Raw genomic sequence first — 18,865 nt, 5'->3', positions numbered from 1 at the left:
GTCATAAAAAAGGGGTCTTTTCCTCGCATGTGCTTTGAAGGCTGAAGAAGTAATGTATATGTTACAAATGACATTGATCTTGATTTAGAGCAAGGCTCCTTAAGGTCAAAGTCACTAGAGGAGGCATGTGCTGGGAGAGGGCATGAGGGGGCACAAGGAAAGCAGTATGGAAAAGGGATAATCTGATAGAAAATAGGATGTATTTCCTTTGCAGCCATAAAGTGAATATCTAAGGAGTAGACATATATTGGGGTTGCAAGACATTAATGCGAAAGCGACACAGGAAGAACTCTGAATGAAATAAGAACAGCAAGCATAATGCTTGCTGTGCTCCACATGAGGCAAAAACCAGGTAGAATGGCTTTGTTCAGAGTAGCCGCAGGGACCAAAATTAAAGATCTCTTCTTGGTTTTGAAAGCAGAAACTACAGCAAAGAAGTGCATGCTCACACAACGATATTGCCCATCACACGGACAAGGTGAAAGGTACATGAGGGGTTGAGTTTTTCAGTGTGTATTAATAATTAATTTGCTCATTATGTTTATTAGACAGGATGAGTCCCTAATTGGAACAGAGAAACCACAAGACAAATTATTAAAATAATGGATAGAATGTTCTTTCCTGGCTTGAAAAGATAAAGTTTGGCAGCTCCAGGTATTTCTATGTCCAGTACGAGAAAAATGGAGAGTTTTTGGTTTTGAAGAACTAAGGTCCAATTGCCTTGAAATATTCAAGTAAAGACTGAATTATCTGAGTACGTAAGTAGGGTTTAATATAGACACTGGGAAAAGAGAATATTTTAAATGCAGAGATGTTTCTCTTGTGGGACATGTTAATAAAAGAGGTTGTGATGTGTGGTGGGTAGGGCTAGATGGGAAGTCTCTATTTTCCTCTCAATTTTGCTGTGAACCTAAGACTGCTCTATAAAAATAAAGTCTTAAAACAAACAGATATGTTTCTGTGTTTTGACATAACAAGTCCCCTCCCCATTGCATCACACCTTGTCGCTTATCACTACTGATGCCACATTTGTTAAGAAGACCACAGCTGTGTATATGGATATGAATACACTTATGTAAATGAACTTTTGAAAACTGTACTTCACATGGCTTTGGTATCTTGAGGTCCTACAGATATAATAACTAAACGAAGCTATCTTTTAAAAAATCCCTACTTGAAATTTTAAACTAGGAAATGAAGGAAGAGCAAAGCCTGCCAGATATAAAAAGAAGTGATATTAAAGATGATTGCATTTAAGATTTTACCTTACCTGTTCATGCTTAACCCAAATATTAAATACTTTTAAAGTGTTATGAACTATAGCCCAGCACTTTTGAGATTCTGGGATCTCTTTGCTGGTTTACATCCTAGAATATTATGGAGAGAAAAAAAATCACACTAACTCTGAGAAGTGCCTAGCTCCATTGATTTTTGTGCAGAGACTCTTGTTTGACTGAATTTAATTTAAATGTAGTTCTTTGTTATTACTTCAAGAGGATGACAGTCATTTCTAACAAGCACAAATTATTCAGAGCATGACCCTAAATGCTGTATTTCAAATAGCAAAAGAAAACAAGCTATCCTCTAACCTACTTCGCTTCGCAGGAAGAGGAGCTCTGTGAAAAGAGAGCTGAGAAAGGACAACCTGACCCAGAGAGATTAGCCCTCACCAGGGCCCTCCTCCCACTTCCAATGGGTCTCTGGATGGGCCAGTTGCACAAATACAAGAAGATCAGGCCAGCATCCTGAAAGGGGGAAGGGGGTTGGTATCACCCTCTTTGGGTAGCTCTTTGCCAAGCTCTAGTTAACCCAGTTACAGTAAAGCCATTGTGAACTCCTTAGTAGAGCAAGCCTGAAATCTACATGGCATTCACGATTTTTTGATGGCCATGGCCACAGCCAGTAACTGCAATTTAGTGGCTTATGCATTATCACGAAACGGGGCGGGCAGAGGCTCAAGGGCAGTGGATTTTATGGCAATAGGAAATAGGACACATTTTGTGCGGTTGCCAACTCCTTTGCATTTCTGAGGATGAAATGCCCCCTAGATCAAAGTGACAAAGTGGTTAGGATATTCACGGGACAGAAGACAAAAGGAGTTCATTCACTGCCAAAAAACAGCCTTCTGTTAAGTATTTAGAAGTTTAATAACAGTACTTACATGAGAAGCAGAATGCAGGAGAGTAACTTGAAAGTGTGCACAGTTTAACAGAAACTGGTCATTCTTCTTCACAATAAAGGCAGGCAGTCAGTGATGAGGCTTACTTAGCCTCATTCACTCATTCATTCATCACACATATATTGAGTACCTACTACAGCTACTACTGAGCACACACTACCTAGCACTGAGCTATATATACAAGGAATATAAATATGTTTACCAAAAGCCTCTACCTTTAGTATAGGCTAGTATACCTTCAGTTCGCAGGCTCGTATAATATAATACGTAAAACGCACACAAATGGAGGTGTCAGACCACCTACACGGCATTTGTAAAGGAGATAGAAAAAAACTAGTTTTGCAGTTCTACCACAACACTCTCCTCAAAAGAATAAAAGGACATGGTTAAACTGGCAAGGGGAGAGACAATTTTGAGGAGCGATTCCTTGGGATTCTGTGAATTTTTCTCTCTACGTGCCCCTACTCCGCCAATGGATAAGTTGAGGGAGGGTGGGTACTCCTTCCTTCCTTCATGCCAAATCAAAGACATTTCAAGAGAACCACTTGAGAAATTCAGCCTGCATCTCTTCAGAGTTTATGGTGGGGGGTTGGAGTACAGGGTGTAATGCAAGATCCACACTTGAAAAAACCTTCAGGCAAGAAGTTGGCTGAAGCTGTCCTTAGAGTATGATGTGAGGGCTGTGTGAAGAGCAGACTGTTTGCACTGATGACAGAGACAAGAAGGTATAAATGTTTCCCAGGTACTACACGCACGGGAAACAGTCGTGCTAGAGCTGGTTAAGGATGTTTACCCAGGAAGGCAATCTAGAGGGACAATATGTTTAAAGGAAGTATAGAAAGATAGGGGAGTGGAAAATAAGATGCCTTCTGCCTACATCTGATGGATATCAGCACACATCTTTTAGTAGTTATAGTACACTAGGGTAGGAAGTCTAAATCTCATTAAGATACTTGAAGTTAAAGTGTTACGGGAAAATAAAAATTTTAAATCACCTAAAGCTTCTTATATACCACTAATATGTCACTGAATAAAGGCTGGATCTGAAAAGGTTACAAGGTCTGTCTGAAAAAAGTCCAGCCCTGGTTAATATAATGAGAATGGTTTGCACAATATTGATGTAACCTAGTAGCCAAGGACAGTGGACTGGAATGCACATGCGTGAAAATGATGACTTCACTGTAGTAGTCAGTGGGGGTGGTGGACACATTTGAGTGAGCACGTGTACTGTGTGGCTGTCACATTCAAAATGACTGAGCAAGTAGAGAAACGAATCTGCATCAAATTTTGCATTAAGCTTGAATATTCCTCTGCAGAAACTATTTAAATAATTCAGAAGGACGCAGCTATGGGCAACTGGTGATTGACAGTTTCATCACAACAATGAACCTGCTCATGCATCATGTCTTTTGCAGTTTTTTGGTGAAACATCAAATCACCCAGGTGACTCAGCCCCCTTACAGCCCAGGTTTGGCACCCTGCGACTTCTGGCTTTTCCCAAAACTAAAATCTCCTTTGAAAGGGAAGAGATTTCAGACCACTGATGAGATTCAGGAAAATACGACAGAGCAGATGATGGAGATTGGGAAAACTGTGTGAGGTCCAAAGGTGCCTACTTTGAAGGGAACTGAAGCATCACCGTTTTAGTACAATGTTTCTTGTATTTTGTATCTTCTTCAATAAATGTCTCTATTTTTCATATTACATGGCTGAATACCTTCTGGACAGACCTCATATATCTATAAACCCAAGTGGTCAAAAAGTAAAATTTTAAGTTATTTTTCAAATTTAGCTTTCAGGACTTCGTGTGTTTGGAAACAGACAGAGTTAGGCAGTTTGAGAAACCATCATTTTTGTGTGTATTTCTAACATATTAAGACATGGCATGAATAAAAACTGCAGACTCAGTCCAAATGCATTTGGTCTTCTAGCATAAAAATCCCACAGGGTGATGACCTTTAAGAGTGAACATACAGGGAATTACAGAGAGTTTGCACACTCTTTCTTAGAGGAGCTGAGATGGGGTAAAGGTAGGATAAACAAAGCCATCTTCTCTAGTCTTAGCTCTAGTCTTCAGAATGGGGAGGTGAGGGCATTCTGAGAGCATAGGATGAACCCTGACTCCATACCCCAGTTTCCCTCCTTCTTTACCCCATTAGAAAGCTCTCTGTCCCACTGCCTTGCTCTCTACCTCCTTGACTGCTTAGCCAAACAGACCATGGCTCGTCCCCTCCCAGCAAGGCCATGGTTTGCTGCAGACCACAGACAGCTAAAGTATAAAATGGTCTACACCCCTCTCTTCTGAGGCCCAGAGAAGTTAAGTGGCCTACCCACCACAGCATACTGGTTGGTGGCAGTGACCGAAGGGGAATCATGGTTTTCTGCTTCTCTAACAGGGCTCTTTCGGCTATGCTGCCTTAAATGGGAGGTGTGTAGGAAGGAGTATCAGGTCACATACACACAGGTAAACATTGTCCTGCCTCATCCTGCAAGAGGAAAGGGCCATGGTTTCAAGTAATTTTATTCGGTATTAGGCAGCAACCCCTAAAAAAGTTATTTGGAAACCTGAAAGAAAATTTCAGAACCACTTTATATGCTATAAAGTTGCACCATGTGTCATGAATCAAACAACTGATTAAATAAACCAGAATGTCATGAAAGTTCCACTAATGCTCATGTCATCTCTGCCTAGAAAAATCACTTAAGTAACTTCGGGGGGGGGGGGGCGGAAACACTTCTATAATCTCCAATTACCTATAAATCTTTGTTTACAAACATCATCTTACATGGATGATGCCCAGTCAAGACAGACATGTTAGGCAAAAAAGTCATCAGGTAGTGCATAGACCCTCATCAGAGTTCATTTTGTTCTCCATGGGGTCCCCATCCCATGACATTGCATGGGTCCCTGTCTTTCCAGGGACCATTTCTAGATAAGGGTCGCCATCAGCCTAGTCCTCACACTGGTGCCTGTAGACCGTAGCAGAAGATCTTCATTCTAAAAGCAGCAGGCTTAACAGAACTGCTGCTAGAGACTCTCCTATACTTGGGGACACATTCCTTTATTTGATCATGGTGATAAATTCAAGCAGCTCAAACAAAATACCAGGTCTTGCTCTGCCAACTGTTTTCTCAATGGCAAAAAGGCAATTTTTTCCATAACGTGAATAATAAAAAAATGTACTAATGAGATTTACACAATATCGGAAAGAAGGATTATGAATAGGTAATTACCCTTTTAGGAAATTTATAGATTTCAACCGGTTAAGCCCCAGGGTATGATTATCTCATTAGCCTTGTGCACTCAGAATAAATACAGAATAGTTTGGGTGTGACCATGTTTTGCCAAAAACTATTAAAGAGCAGACCGTGGATGCAGAAGGGTATGTACCGAGTATTAACCTAAGTGGAATTCACACTTATGAAAGGCGAACAGCATGTGGCAGAGCAAGTTCCCGGTGTTCAGAGCCATTCACATATCTGCCACGTTGCCTGGCTCCCAAATAAACCATGTTGTCTTATCCCCATCCTGGGCCTCCATTTCTCAGAGTACTTCGTTTCCTTTCTCTCCCACACTGCAACTGCTGACCTCCTCCCCCTCAAGCCTCCTTTGTGGCTTGTCTCTCTAGCTGTCCCTGGAAACGGACTAACTCTCATCCACTCTTGCTCCTGGGAGGCACATGCACAACATGGAACTTAAACCTGTTGTTTCCATTCAACCCTACTCTTAGAGTTCTCATGAAGAATGAGAACTAGAAAGGTACAGGAGTTCTGCTTGAGAGAGACACTCATTTAGCAAAAAGAGTGATAAAAGAAGTAGCAAGCCACTGGTCAGAACATCTTCATCAATAATGACTAATATCAAATGATGTTACATAATGCCAGGCACTGGTCTAACAGCTTTACCTGGATCAACTCATCTAACTCTCAACCTTCTCATGACATAGATGAGTCCAGAATCCCCATTTACAGAGTAGGCAAGAAGTACAGAGAAATAAAGTCAACCATTCAAGATTAAAATGCTGGAGCCAAACAGTCCTGTTTGATAATCATATTAAAATTAATTGAACATTCACTTGGTTCCATGAGTGTTAGATACATGCCAGTCATTGTCTATGTGAGCTATGGGTATTATCTTATTAAATCCCTACAACAGCCCCTTGAAGAAGGTACCATCATGATATCCATTTATACATGGTCCTATTTTCCATCCAAAGGTCAGAAATGTTAAGCAATGGAGCTGGGATCTAAGCCACAGTTAGAATAAAGAAGAATTTGTGTTTCCTCCTCACTATTGCTTCTACAGAGTTGTCTATAGTTTGTCCCTACAAGTAGTGGGTGGGACACTTAAGAAAACACAAAGTGCCCCATCTTTGGAGGTATTCAATGAGCTGCCAGACATTTACTCGAAAGGGACAGCCTATTAAATTCATTTCTCTATTTCCATATACCTAGGGATATATGTCTATCTTCATTCACACTTTTTTATGTCACTCTCTTCTTTTTCTACCAGATTTCTACTGTAAAACCTTGAGTTTACAAACTATACTTTTACATTTTTATTTTCTCACAATATCTGGGCATCGTATTCAATAGTTCTTATTACTGTTGCAGCTGCTTTAGCTGAGAAGTTTGGGATTATAAAAGGCCCTGAAAAACAAGTCGTCATTGTCTTCTTACAAAACAGACATTTCTTTACCCAGGGATTTCTGCCCAGAGTGAGGATCACATTGTTCAGACTTGTAATGGCCTGGGTACTCCTAAAAGAGCATCATCACCACGCCCATGAATTACCTCAGGGATGTTTTCTTTCTCTTCAGATCTAGATCTTTAGGGTGATGGTAGGTTCTGGTATGCTTGGAACTTCGTGATCAGTCACAGATTAAAAGAAGTGTTCTATATTGATGGAAAGTCGTTAGGTTCTGAATCCATTATTGTAATGGATTCTCCAAAAGAGAGCACATCATTTAAAAAATGTAATAATAATTACCTATTATCTATTAAGCATTTACTATGTGCCACTTTGCTGAGCACTTCACATTTATTATTTTGTTTAATCCTCACGTGCAAAAGAAAATTGAAATATGACATCCCTCACCAGGTTACAGACAAGAAACTGAGACTTTGGGGTCACACAGTTGTGAGAACTGAAAATAGTCTTTTTAAACAACCCCTACACTCCTGAAAGCCGGCCCTCTTAGCCACTCTCCAACATGGCCTCCCGCCATCTGACATGATCCATGAACACAGCATCACAATGTGCCAACACAAGAGCATTTAAGGATGCTGCTTATTAGAGCTTTTATGAGGGCCTTGTGTGAAGATAAGTTCTTGCCTGAGCTAAACTCTTGCCATACTGATTGCTTCTTCAAAATGGAATTGACTCCACTAGACATTGACTGGGTAGACGCTCACTGTTCTTGCAAATACCATCAAATGCATACACTATGGATTTAAATGCAAAGTATATGTCTTGAAGCCCTTCTCCCATAAGGACTTTCTTTCCTTATATGCTTAGTTATTTATGTCTAGTGATCCTTGGAATTGTAGTTTAAAGAACTGGAGGCAGGATCATATATATAACAAGAGCCTTGCTTTCGAACACAATGATTTTTTGCTTTTGCAGTTACTATGTGGGGCAAGGAAGCTCAACTGGGATTTGTGCCATCAAGGCTTATCTTTCTACGGTATTTAGCTTCCAAAGCATAACAAAAAAACAGTTTTAAAAAATTTTTTGACCATTTGCTTTTTATAAAATAACTTCAGGGTATATTTTGTGGCACTGACACCCTAAAACCATGGAAGTAAGGAAAATTTTTAAACTACAGGTAAAAGCACAAGAGCCAATTACATAGATGTTTAAACATATAAAACGTTAAGGCTACTGAGGAAGATGTGGACAACTAAATACATAGGGAATTAAGAGTCTCCATAGGCTTGAAATGACAATATTATGGAAGTCTTATCCTTAAACTTCCCTAGATATGAGTTATTCCATTACCCTCACCTCCAGGCAAGAAAACGTGAGGCCCACTGTGTGGGGTAACTTGACTGGGATCACATGGGTAGTCAGGACCAGAGCAAGGCCACATTCTGCAACCCTTTCTCAGGCTTGTCTCTTATTCTCACCACTTGGATTTTTTGGCGGTTTCCTTTTTAGTTTTACCCCTGATCTTTCTTCACTGGTTTACCAAATGATATTTTTCATTAAAGTGCATTCTGGCCCATTCAGCAAGAGATCCACATTCAAGTTGCATTCCAGCTGCTAAATGGCTCCTAGGAATAAACCATTTACCGTGTGGAGGGCTCCTTACTGTAACTCGCTCACCTGCATCTCTCTCTCTCTCTCTCTCTCTCTCTCTCTCTCTCTCTGAACCCAAAATAACAGCAATGACTGCACCCCTGATGGATGTACCCTAGACCACTGGCTGCATTGACAGAGACAGCTGACTTGCTTTGAATTTTACAATTTGGGAAGCCCTTGCATCTCAGCCAGTTACTTTTTTAAGCACCTGGAAGCTACAGGCAAGTGAGTAACATGTTCAGTTGATAACATGCCAGAGACAAGATTAAATATTGGTCTTTCTCATGGACATTCAGGCAGTAGTCAAACATTACCTTCCTCCTTTACTATGGTGAAGTAAAATATTTGTGTCAGATGGTTCCAGTGTATTTCATCACCTTGTTTTTTTTCCCCCCATAGGAACTCTTCTGTCAGAACAGATCAATGGTGCTCATCAACTGATGTCAGGGTTCGAAGTAGCCAATACTAGATACCGCCCTAAACCCTTCTCTTGCCTTCTTCACACACGGGGGGAGGAGAGGGGACTGCTTTGTAAGTGCCAGGGAGGAGGAGAGTTTTTGCACCCTCTGCAGACATTAGAAGTCTTCTCATACTGTCTCACACAGTGTCCCTAACAGCCACTAGAGATGGCACAGAGAGGGTGCCAGCTGGCAAACCTACTTGCTGGCTGGCTCTCTGAAACAGGTTCAACTAGTTAAATCAAAATTAATTGCCAAGCCAAGATCATCCTCACCCCACACCAGAAAAAAGATTGAAACCCTGCCACTGAAAAGAGTTGCCAGGGAACATGAGGAAGTGCTGCCGGGCACAGAGATTCCGGGTGAGCTGATGCATCTTTTGTTCAATAGCTGCGCCCGTTCAAAATTCCTATGTCGAAGTCCTCACCCCCAGTACCTCAAAAAGTGACCTTATTTGGAAATAGGGTTGTTGTGGATGTAATTAGTTCTGATGAGGTCATGCTAGGGTAGAGTGGGCCCCCATCCAATATCACTGGTATCCTGCAAGTGATGCAGATACACAGGGAAACACCATGTGGACCTGAAGGCAGGGAGCTGGGTGATGTTTCTACAGGCAAGGGATGTCGAAGGTTGCCAGGAAGCACCAGAGGGGAGAGGCACGGAAGAGCTTTCTCCTGCATCACCCTCTGAAGGAACCAACCCTGTGGCCACCTTGATCTTGTACTTCTAGGCTCCAGAACTGAGAGATAAATTTCTGTTGTTGAAGTCACCCAGTTTGTGGTGCTTTGTTATGGCAACTCTAGCAACACTTGTGCAGGCCGTATTTCCGAAGTTTTGGAAAACATAATATAAAACTCTAGCAATCTGTATATTGCAGTAACAAGTTGCTAGAATAGAAGGCTTCTATAATTCATCATATTTAATATTTCTCCTTATTGGGTGATAGATTATTTGTCTATTGCTACCCAACAAATACCACCACTTGAATGTCTCAAAATAAGGTAGAACAATGAACAAAAATAAATAAATAAACTCATTAATAAAACTTGGGTTCTTTCTGTACAATCCTTTCCAATGTGCAGTTAAGCCCAGCTAAGGGTTTTCCCATGACTCAACTGGTGCACTTGAGATGTGTATTTTTTTCCTTCCACACAAGAAATGTTATTTGTGTAGCTGTTGTGTCCCAGACACTCCGACAGGCATTAGAGACCCAACAGTGAGCCGAAGAAGTAGCCGTTACCTTCATAGTGGCCCATGTTCAGTGAAGAAGACATATTGTCTGAACAGTTACTCAAATGTATACAACTCTTAACTGTGACAAGTGCAATGAAGAGGCGTCACCATGCTTTGTAGGCACCTAGTTGGGCATATTCTGTGTTTTAGGAAAAGGCTGCAATACTGTGAGTTTTCTGCCATCAAAAGAAAACACCAAATATTACATTCAGGGAACCAAACCACTATCAAAACAAATCATCGTCATACAACACAGGCTCCCAAAGAATGAAGGGACTGGAGCTGAAAGTGGTAAAGAAGAGAAGAAAAGAGACAAATGGGACTGGAAAGACCTAAAGAAACAGGAAACTCAGGACGAGATGCTGACATCAAGTTTCCGTTGCCCCTTTTGGGATTCAAGAACAGGGTGAAGACATGTGTCTAGTGCTGTGAGTGTGGCCGTGGTGAATGGCATGTAGTCAGGCATGAGATTTTGCACAGTTGAAAGGATCTTACCCAAAATAAAAGCCTACCTTTGTTTGCAGCTCTGTCCTTTTAAACTGGAACATCACCGTTTTGAATGCTCCTTGCTCTGTGCAGTTGTGGGCACTCGCGCCTGCTGCCAAACGTAGCTGGTCACCACAGAAGCCGCTGAATGCTGCAGAAGATGGGAAGAAAATCCATTGAATTAATCCTGAGCATTGCAAATACAGCTGCATCTCTCAATTACTTTCTCAAGTCCATTATAATTGTAGCTCTGATTACATGCAAAGATTTCTCACCTGCAGGGACAGAGACAAGGTCATCAAAGTGCTGGCATGTATCCCCCAAGGCCACTATGGACAGATCTGCAGCTGCTGTGTCACTTGCCCTTGGTGGAATTTAACAAGATAAACTGCTTCCTTGGCATTTATACTACATTTAGCATGGGTTATATTTACACCTCTTGCCTGATGGCGATGACCAACTTGGTGATCTACTTTGAGATCTCCCAAACAACCAAGGCATACATAACAGATTTGAAAATACTTCAGAGACATTAAATAAATATATGAACCCTACTGTTTTTCCAAAACAAATATTCAGGGAACACCTCTACTGATGGCTGGAGACCAAGCTGATGAGCAAAGGACACCACTGGGGTGAAGCGCTCCCTAGTGGAACGAAAATAAGCTTACATCCATCCCATCACAGAATGCTACTATAACCCTTTATTTGTCCGTATCTGTTTGAGCTCACATAACTTACATGACTGTGATAGCTGGAGATCTCAAACCATCCTGAGGAAGCTAGTTGCATCATGCAATGCCCAGGTAAATAGTATGAGAGGAAAGGTATCTATTCTGAAAGTTAACTTACATGGTAGGCTTACACATGTTTGGTACATTTAGCATCCTATTTAAAAAAGAATGGGGAACAATGACCTCGAAAGAGGAAAAGAGATTATAAATATATTATCTGCAAACAAAAGAAAAGTGGAATGTTCTGGAATGGTTGAGCGTGGGTGGCTGTTTAGAGCAATGTTTCTTAAAGGGTGGTCCTGAGACCCAGCCACACCTGGGAACTATTTAGTAACACAAACCTCAGGCCCTACCCCAGACCTACGGGATCAGAAACTCTGTTGGAGGGGCAGAGAGCTGAGCAAGCCGTAGCTGAACCAGCATTTCAGTGCTTCTGAGTCACTGAGTCAGGGCATGAAGACTAAAGCACAAGCCAAGCAAAATGTCAATGTCTCCAGGAAAAGAAACTCTAACACCGAGTCTGCAAATTATTAGAGGGTCTAACAATGTAACTGATGATGATAAAGAGATTAAAAAAATTTCATTAACACAGTCTAATTGTGAAATGGTTCTTTTTTTTTTAAGAAGTACATTTTTTGTTTATTTATTTTTTTCAAATACATTTGTCTCTGCCTTCCCCACAGCAGTGAAATGGTTCTTCAACTGAATAAGTGACAAACAACGGTCCCTGTTGTGATGTTTGCAGAATTTCCACAAGTTCACTACAAACAGTGTTTTCAGCCCCAAATGTAAGCAACTGAAATGAGCCTCAAAAGCCCAGGCAGCTGCAGGTTTCGTGGTCTGGCAGGTATTTGCTCTGACTCCCTTCACCTGCAGCTGAGCGTTTTCCTTCTGAACCATTCACTGAGTGAGAAGAATTTCAAAAGTAATGAATAAAACGCGTTCTTTGAGTCTGGAAAATTACAGTCTCTCATGATCATAGAATGGCTAGGCCAGCACGAGCCAATGATATACAGATAAGAGATACAGAATGCTTTTACACTGTGTAGTCTTTTAAATTACTATATGTATGTAGGGAAATTCTTAGCAAGGTCACTGGTCAAAGGAAATGTTAAAAGAGTTGAAAGTCCAGCGAAGGAAAAATGCACTATAATAAAAGTATAGAGTTAGTGTGGTTTGTCCAAGCTATAGCTAAATGCCAGATATATTTCTCCACCCTCCTCACCTCCTCAATATTACAAGCAGCACTTAACTCTGGGATATTAACAAAAAAGAGCTTTATGTGAAAGGAAGGTGTTTTTTTTCTTTTAAACTCTTTCATTTAGCATCCACCAAAAAGACACGTGTGTGCTTATTTTTAAAGTGACATCCATTTGCTAGTTCAGTTCCTCCAGGCTAAGAAAGTAAATGGATGTTTTGGCAAAGAGTCCTAACCGGCACTCAAGCTGGGTATACCAGTCATGCCTAGGAAACATTTTATTTATTCAGTGTTCTCCCATAATGAAAAATCGTGCAGGATTAATTTTGAAAAGACTAGGCATATTCTAATGAAATTCCTCTTTTGATATGCCTAATATTTTTCAAATAGTCTTGCGAACTTCATGTCTCTACCACAAATAGACATTTCAAAAGATCTTTTTAGAAAGATACTCAACGGTGTTAGCCTCAGTGCCATCAAATCAATTTAATTCCAACATATAGAAATTATTTCACTGAAAAACTAACTTTGCTCTCCCAGTCCTGATTCTGTAAGTCCAGAACTCGAATTCAATTTTTTTCCTTTAAACTCTCTCTCTCTCTCTCTCTTTTTCTCTGCAGGCAAGGGTGACAGCTTCTATTCATATCTCTGCCAAAACTTTTGAGGGCATTAGAAAGAAAAATTCAAAAATAGTAATTTCATCTTTTCTACCTGTAGCTATAACTCTCCTTTTAGGACTCATTCCTCATCGGTCGCATGCTGGCAAGACTCATGATGCTTTTGATGGGCCTGAGTTTTGGAACTTCCTCAATCTTCCTTTGCTTACCACCAAGAATACCTTAAAACATGCATCTCTTGTTTTAAGACAGTGCAATTTTAGTCTGGGATGTCATAGCAATCCTACAGCTCATCCACCCAAGCTCAAGTCTAGCTCATCCCTCAATGGTTTCCGAAGCAAAGCTGTAAAGGAAACTAGTTTGGTTGCTCCAAATCTCATGATTGCTACTCATGGGAAGACCCCCTCTGAGCACCATCCCCTAGAATGTTCAAAGGAATTCAAAAGTTTGGCTGAGGCTAAATTTCCTTGGGAATCAAGAAGCTGACCAGTTATTTGAGCTGATACAGCAAGTTTTACTGCGATCTCTTTCTTAGACTCACTATGCAAGTAGCTTTGCATGGGGAAGAGAAGCCAAACACCTCAAGCAAAGAAAGACTCAGGTATCCAGTGAATCAAGGCTATGCACACACCTGCACACGCACACAAGAGTCTAAGAACCCAAATTCCTATGGTGGGGTGTTTCACAAATGCAAAGGCACAGTGCTCTTCTTTCTTTCTTTCTTTCTTTCTTTCTTTTTTTTTTGGTATCCCTTCCTTTCCATGATCAACTAAATGGGGTTTGACAGTAATTGGAATCATGTAGGTTTTGTCAACTTCTAAAACTTACTTTCCATTCTCTACCTCCCTCTAAATTTGGACTTACACTATGTATGAGAGAGATGTCAAACCTCATTACAATAGAAACCATTGAAAGACAGACACTTCCAAAGCTCTTAACCATGATTATGTCTTTTTTTCCCCTCAGAGAGTACACAATGCAATTAGTTTTTCTTATAACAAAATTATCTGGGCAGTCTTTGGGAGTTAGTCTGAATGGAATCAATAACTATAAAGAAACAAATAATTTGAGAAAAACCAAGTCTTACCATTGCACTCATTTTCTTAATTTCATTCCATAAATTCTGATTATTATTTACTGATTTACCTGGAGATACAATATGCAGGAATGTTTTTATGGACACTTCATTTTGCCCTCCATACAATCACCTGATTCCACCCTAGTTTATGTAAGTTATTCCATATGTCTTATGCAAAATGAGGTGGATGCCCTACTAAGTCAATTTCAAAACCCTAACAGTCTCTGCTTCTCCTCTAAGAAGCACAAAGATTCATATTCTTCAGGATATTTCATGGACTTTCCCTACCAAGCCCAAATTATTCTACTTAATTTGATTTAAGTCAATTCATTCATTTAATCATTAACAAATATATATTGAACATCTACTATGTTCCAGGTAGTCTGCATCTAGACACTGCCCTTAAGAAGCTCATAGTCTAAAATTTTATATATTTCATATCTGATACATATGTATTTTAAAGAAGGCTACATATATTCTTATATAGCACATAATCCATTCTTTTCATGTGTGTCATGTAGATATGCCCAACTTGGTCTAGCACTCTTGAAACTATAGACATCTTCAAGTTTGGGAAAATATTTTATCAATTTTGGCCCTATTGAACAAAAAGGTTAAGAGATAATCTATATAACTAGTGTAAAACAAAACAATAACAGATAGTTCATTTGAACAAATTAAGGGAACACTATAGATACTGTTCTTAAAATGTCCAGATAAAGTAGAATTCAATCATTCAAATCCCTGATTGTGAAAACAACTAGAAGGAGATTCAAGTGAAACTTGAGAAATATTTTTACCAGCAAGCTATTTCTCACTAATCTTTAACCATTACCAATTACTACTTAAATCTGTGTGTAAATCTTGTGTAAGTTTAGATAAATTAAGCAAATAAATTTAGATTTCATTCTGATAACATTTTTATTAAATTCTAGTAGGCCTCAAGGTGCATTACTTAGGTTTAAAATTCTGTTTCAGTGCTATAAAGCATCATGAAGTGAGCCCTAGCTAACTTCTCAGTACTCCTAAGTATGCCAGAAATTCACCTTCTCATTGTTCTCTACCCTTCATCTTAGGAAACAGAGATGTTCTCAGGTATAGAAGTTGTAACTACACCGGATTTAGGAAACACTGGACAAATGACCATGCCTTGGAATGTCTTCCCAGCTGACATAAAATTGTCTGAATTTCTCCTTTAAAAGTGTCTTCCTTTGGGTTTGGATTCTGCACCATCAAGAGTGACCTGATTACAATAACAATTCCCTTTCATTGAGTCCCTAGCTTGTTCTAGACACCGTAATAAGTGCTTTACATATTTATTCCCCAAACATCCCTGTAAAATAAGAATTATCTTTTTTTCCCCCAAGTGAAGGAAGTGAAATTGGGCTGGTCACAAAGCTAGTAGATAGTAGAGCAGCATTTAGTCCCTATGCCCTTGCACTCTGTCACCTTGGGGCACGTCATTAAACCATATCATTTTGGGTGGCCCATCACAAAAAATTTATTTTATATTAGAATTCTCCCAGATAACTGAAAATTGTGAAACAAGTATTTATAGTAGCAGAAGAAAAATCAAGTGAACATCTGGGTATGGTGCATTTCTCAGGGTGGAAATAATAACATGATACACACAAGGCTGCAAAATTTGGTGAAAATTAATATAACAATAATTATTATAGCTCACATTCACTGAAGACTTGATGACGCACATTCGCTCTTGTAAGTGCTGCACATATCCTAACTGATTTGAACCCCGAAGATCAGGGAAATCAGAGTTGGAGAAATCTTTGGGGAACATGGTAACAAGAAAAACAAGACTTACTAAAAAGTCTGTCTGTTTCAAGGGCATTCCTTTGTATAGATTGCTACTACCTTACAAAGCTACTGAGTGATGATCTGGATGCATCACACTTTTCTAATCTAGAACCTACCACTTTTTTTAAAAAAAGCACTTACATGATTAACAGAGAGAGATCCAGGTTTGCGGGCCTAAATGTTACGCAATTTGGCTTCTTTAAAAATAAAGAATACAAAATTGATTATAACAGTACACAGTAATGATAGCTAATTGTCCTTAGATTATCTTATATTTTCAAATATTACAAAAAACATCTGATAACTGGGGAACCTATTGCAAGAGCTCTTGACAGAGACTGGTCTTAAAGCTTGAGTTTCATTTGATTCACAGTACAACTGCCTCTGACAGTGAATAAGAGTGAAGTGAATACATTTACCAGGATGCTGAAAAAAAAAATCATCAATTAAGTTGCAAACTGAAGATATCTTTCAAATTTACCTCCAACAGCCCAACTAACTAAAAAGACTTCATAACATAGAAACAACCAAAGTATCCCTCAACAAATGATTGGATGAAGAAGGTGTGGTACAGATATACAGTGGAATACTAGTCAGCCATAAGAAAAGATGAAATACGGCAAAATAAATCAGATGGAAAAATGTCAAGAAGCATATGATTTCATTCCTATGTGGAATATAAAACTGAAAGCAGTAAATGAACAAACAAACAAAAACTCATAACCACAGACAACAGTATGGTAGTTACCAGAGGGAAAAAGAGATCTTTAGGGGGACAGTAGTAAAGGGCAAAGGGGGTCAAATATATGGTGACGGAAGGAGATTTGACTTTGGGTGGGTGGTAAACACACAGTGCAATATACAGATGATGCATTATGGAACTGTATGCTTGAAACTTCCAGAATTCTATTAATCAATGTCACCCCCCAAAATTTAATTTTTTAAAAAGAATCTTTATAACTACTAGATCCCAGGAACTGAGATAAATCTCACAACTGGCATTCCAACTGGAGACTGAGATACATGTCATCAGGTTCAAAAGTGAAGCTAAAGGTACTTGGCTGGCAGGAAGGCAGAGTGGCATATTGTTACACTCCTTAAACCCCTTCTGGGAAGCAGCAAACAACTCTCCCTCCTGAATGTGTCAAAACACATCACAGCATCAGACAAACAACTCAGACATTCACCACATTTCCATTCTTGTCTATTGACCCAAGGGATAGGGAGGGGCAAGGCTTGGGGCAGCAGTGAGCATGCTGTTACACATAATCCACCCAACAGTACAGAATTCATTTCTTGAATTGCTATCACACCCTGGGCCCCTTTGTTGCTCAATAATAGATGGACTCTTTTTTTCCTTCCACCTTGTAAAATCCACTTAGCAGGAATTTAATGCAGTCAGAGAGCATTAAAAAATTCTTTAGTGGGACCACCCATTAATAATGTTACCATAGAGGAGATAAACAAAAATAAAGTGTAGATATAAGAATCAAAGGGATCAGGTGAACAGGATTCTAACGGCTTTCATAGAGAATAATCTAATGAAATGAGCTGGCATGGTTTCCCTTTCAAAAGCAATCTTGAAATGAAAGAAAAATATCTTATGCAGGATAAAACATACACTTTTAGATGATGGACACAAACTGACTTCCTTATTTGCACCCTTACATTTTTTTAGAAGGCTGGAGAGATTGAACCCTTCCCTGATGTTTGTTTGATTTGGTCTGAGTTGAAGCCAAGAGATGTGGTGATGGAAGTTTGGAAAAACAATTTAAAAGAAATGTATGCAGTGTTTTTTTTCTGGGATCCTAATTAACTGACCCATTTCTGGGTAACATTAGGGAAGTTGTGGGCAGTGATTATTATCTCTTTAAAGTCCTAATTAAAATGTCAAACTGTAAGGTAGAATGTCTTCAAAGCTGCATGTAATTTGATTGTGTTGGCTTATTGGAAAAAATGGCCCTGGAAATACAAATAAACCAGCCACTAAAAAGATCCCAGAAGTCCAGGCTTTATTCCAGAAGTATAATCTGTTGAACCAATAGTATTTCATAACTAACCACTCACCAAATGGTAGACATCCAAGTGTCAAAGCCAGTTTCATAACATGGTAACACATATCATGCCGCGCAGCAATGCCTCACCATAGCATACTTGGGTTTGCAAAGGGTGTTTGGGATCAGGTCCCCTACACATGCTTATCAGACTTTAAATGCTCTCATTTGATGAGCTTCAGAAATGGACAGCACCTTAGCAAATCTCTAAACGAGGCTGCTAGAACCTTGGAGCTCTAAAGGAATCCCTGCATACTACGGCAGACTTCTATCACTCTCAAGTGTCAAGATCTCAGACAGAATGAAATGCCTGTCACAGCTGTGCATGGGCATAGGTAAAGCTGCCTTTCTTTAAGAAGGCGGTACAAGCCCTGGCTGGCGTGGCTCAGTGGATTGAGTGCAGGCCTGCAAACCAAAGAGGGTATACTGTTAGGATATTTTGAGATGCAAGTAACAAAAAAAACCCAATCGAAACCATGACTTAATAGAGGCATCTGTTGAATAACAAATACACTAGTTGATTAAGACAGCATCTCAACGGCATCAGCAATGACCCACTTCCTTTCCATTTTTCCATACTGCCACTCTCGGTGTGCAGGCTGCTCTCGTTATTATCACACTTTGGCTGCATGTGCTGCAGGCATCATCTCCTCCCCGAATCACTGCCGGAGAGAAACAGGAGTGCTGCCTCCCATGCATCATTTCCTCT

The 18,865-nt window shown here is 39.8% G+C and overlaps 1 protein-coding gene across 1 annotated transcript in view; it reads right to left on the bottom strand.

Moving 5' to 3' along the window:
• The window catches only part of DIO2 (iodothyronine deiodinase 2), a 222,778-nt gene that overhangs the window by 148,797 nt on the left and 55,116 nt on the right, over window positions 1-18,865 (bottom strand). The window contains 1 exon segment of the mRNA XM_054567191.1: window positions 10,687-10,811. Within this exon segment, the coding sequence (XP_054423166.1) occupies window positions 10,687-10,811 (125 nt within the window).

The sequence above is a fragment of the Pteronotus mesoamericanus genome, unplaced genomic scaffold (genome assembly GCF_021234165.1).
Source record: "Pteronotus mesoamericanus isolate MK-2021 breed Mesoamerican mustached bat unplaced genomic scaffold, CSHL_Meso_final contig_182, whole genome shotgun sequence".
Classification (NCBI taxonomy): Eukaryota; Metazoa; Chordata; class Mammalia; order Chiroptera; family Mormoopidae; genus Pteronotus; species Pteronotus mesoamericanus.
Note: the sequence above shows the minus strand (reverse complement) of the source record. Positions and strands in the feature narration are given on the sequence as shown.